The sequence below is a fragment of the Macrobrachium nipponense genome, chromosome 11 (genome assembly GCF_015104395.2).
Source record: "Macrobrachium nipponense isolate FS-2020 chromosome 11, ASM1510439v2, whole genome shotgun sequence".
Taxonomy (NCBI): domain Eukaryota; kingdom Metazoa; phylum Arthropoda; class Malacostraca; order Decapoda; family Palaemonidae; genus Macrobrachium; species Macrobrachium nipponense.
The window spans coordinates 94281110-94283993 of record NC_061087.1 but is presented as its reverse complement, the minus strand read 5'-3'; the positions used below and the strand labels follow the sequence as shown (position 1 = coordinate 94283993).

At 38.1% G+C, this 2884-nt stretch overlaps 1 protein-coding gene across 1 annotated transcript; it reads right to left on the bottom strand.

Moving 5' to 3' along the window:
* Positions 1 to 486: 486 nt before the first annotated feature.
* Positions 487 to 1836, bottom strand: LOC135209452 (protein FAM184A-like). The gene has a single exon (XM_064242122.1). It carries the CDS (start codon positions 1834 to 1836, stop codon positions 487 to 489), a length of 1350 nt encoding a protein of 449 aa, XP_064098192.1.
* Positions 1837 to 2884: the final 1048 nt, after the last annotated feature.

Below are 2884 nucleotides of genomic sequence, written 5' to 3'. Positions count from 1 at the left end.
AATTCAGTTTCCAGGCTCCTCTTTTCTCCTATCAAGTTCACAACCTCATTTTCCAGACTTTCAATCGTTTGTTCACAATCAATGACTTCTGTTTTAAATTGTTCTAGCTGCTCTTCCTTTTCCTTATTCAGAGATATTAGGTCGGTTATTTCTTTTTCCATTTCAATTTTCAGGCTGTCCTTTTCTTTCATCAAGGAGACGATCTCATTTTCCAGAACTTCAACTGTCTCTCTACTTTCAATTACCTCCTCTTTCAATTTGTCAATCTCCTCGTCCTTTTCTAAATTCATATCCTGCAGGATAGTCATCTCTTCTTTCTGGTACATTATTTCCTTTTCCATTTCAGTTTTCAGGCTCTCCTTTTCTTTCAACAAGGAGACGACCTCATTTTCCAGACCGTCAATCGTTTGTCTAGAATCAATGACTTCTTTTTTAAATAGTTCCAGCTGCTCTTCCTTTTCCATATTCACAGATAAAAGGTTCGTTTCAATTTCCTTTTTCAGTTTCAATCTTCAAGCTTTCCTTTTCTTTCATCAATGAGACGATCTCATTTTCCAGGCCTTCAATTGTTTGTCCGCATTCAATGACTTCTTTTTTAAATAGTTCAAGCTGCTCTTCCTTTTCCATATTCACAGATAATAGGTCGTTCATTTCTTTTTCAGTTTCAATCTTCAAGCTTTCCTTTTCTTTCATCAATGAGACGACCTCACTTTCCAGACCTTCGATCGTTTGTCCAAATTCGTATATGTCTTTTTCAAACTTTTCAGTCTCCTCCTTACTGAGATCCTGCTGTTTACTGAGCTCTTGACGAAGGTCATTTACTTTGTATTCCATTTCATTTTTAATTTTCTTGTTTTCTTCGAGTAAATTCTGCACAATATTCTTCAAGTCTTCTATTTTATCTTCCTTTTCTGTCACCTCTTTATTAAGCCTTTCAATCTCTAAGTCCTTTTCTATAATTATATCTTGAGAGTGACTCAGCCTCTGCTCGAGGTCATGAACTTCCTTTTCAAATTCCTTTCCCAAATTTGCCATCTTTTCTTCCAGCTCAGTCTTTTCTTTCTTCAGATCGGCCATATTTATCTCCATTTCAGAGTTTTGTCGGCTGAGATTCCTGACCTCTTGCTGCAAACCATTCTTCATCGCTTCACACTGCATGTTGCTTTCTTGGAGATTTTCCATCACTTTATCCTTGTCAACATTTTCGGTCTCCAATTTCCTGTTGTCTTCTGCCAAAGCCTGGACCTCCTCTTCAAGACGACCAATTATATGTTGAAACTCTTCGGCCTCTCGAGATCGCTCCAGTTGTTCCATTCTCAACTGACTATTTTCATAATCCAGTCTGTCCATTCTTCCTTCGAAATCCTCGATAACTCTTCGCCTCAAACTGTCGATGTTTTCAGTCATTTGGTCAAACAAATTTTCCTTCTCGAGCAACGTCGCTCGCAGGCGAGAATTTTCGCTTCGAACCAGTTCCATTTCCACTTCGAGAGTTTCCAAGTTCGTTTCGTAGACATCCTTCAAAGTCGATACGGCGTTGTTAATGTCCTCAGGGATATCAAAGGTGTTTGAGTTGACTTCACTGACGTCGGGTGACGTCAGTTCAGGCGTTCCATTCCACAAAGATAAGATCTTCCGTCCGATATTATAAAGAGTAAACACTGTTCCGAGGAACAGAGCCAATTTTAAAATAATATTACTATGACGAAACGCGTAGCTACAATTATCATTGAAGATATTACTACGGGGAATCCCGTAGCCACGAGTATCATCAATAATATCACTACTACGTTCGCCACAGCCACAAATATTAGCAATTTGCCTAAGCAAAGACATTTTAGATGAATTCACAAGGTTACAAATACTATAAGCACTCATGATGAGATATTATACCTTACAGACGCGCGAGGCGACAGCGTAGTTTCAAAATCTGCCACTTGCTTCAATGTGGGTCTTCGCGGAACTATTCTGGGTTTTCCCGGAAGAGGTGGAGCTTCCAAGGAATCCGTGAGTCCTCGGGACGAAGAACATTTGCGGAGTTCAGTTTGTCTTCAGAGTGTGGGTGTCCTTAAAGGCGTCTTTACGGTGGAGATGCGTATGATCTGACCCTTACAAACACACACACACACACACACACACACACACACATATATATTATATATATATATATATATATATATAGAGAGAGAGAGAGAGGGAGAGAGAGAGAGAGAGACGAGAGAGAGAGAGAGAGAGCATGACTGAATCAGTTTTTTTTATTATTTTTTATTTTTATTTTTTACAAAAATACATTTGAGTCCCAGCTCAGCTTCCAGCCACTAACAAGGGCATAAAGCCTGGAAAACTGAAAATATGACCTTGAATTCCCCCTGGTAGGGCTGTGTTGCCATGGTAATAGGCGTTGGAAGTGTGTCTTTCCAAGATTCCGAGTCACACATTTCGAGACAAATTTTTATTTCCAACTTCTTGAACTTTTAATCTTTCCTGACTCTCACGAAGTCGTCTGATCAAGGACATCTAATAAAACGTGCCACTTACGATATGCCCAGTGTTGGGCATGCCCAGTCTTTAACAATTATTCTTACAAAAGATATGCCAAGGTTCTCATGAAACTGAGAGGCATAATTCACAATTCACACAAAAAACTTCTTTCAATGTAGAATAAACAGATTATTTTAGATATTGTTATCCCTATGAAGTAATCAGGTTATTTTATTGTAATGAGTTCGTCAGGTTTATTATGAAGTTTTTCAAAAATGGCAAGTTAATTGATGAAATATAAAAAGAAAGCAAATAAATATAAATTTGTATACAAATATACTGATAATATCAGTATTGACAGCAAAATCCTGTATTAAATCAAACGTCACCATCAGCACTGTTT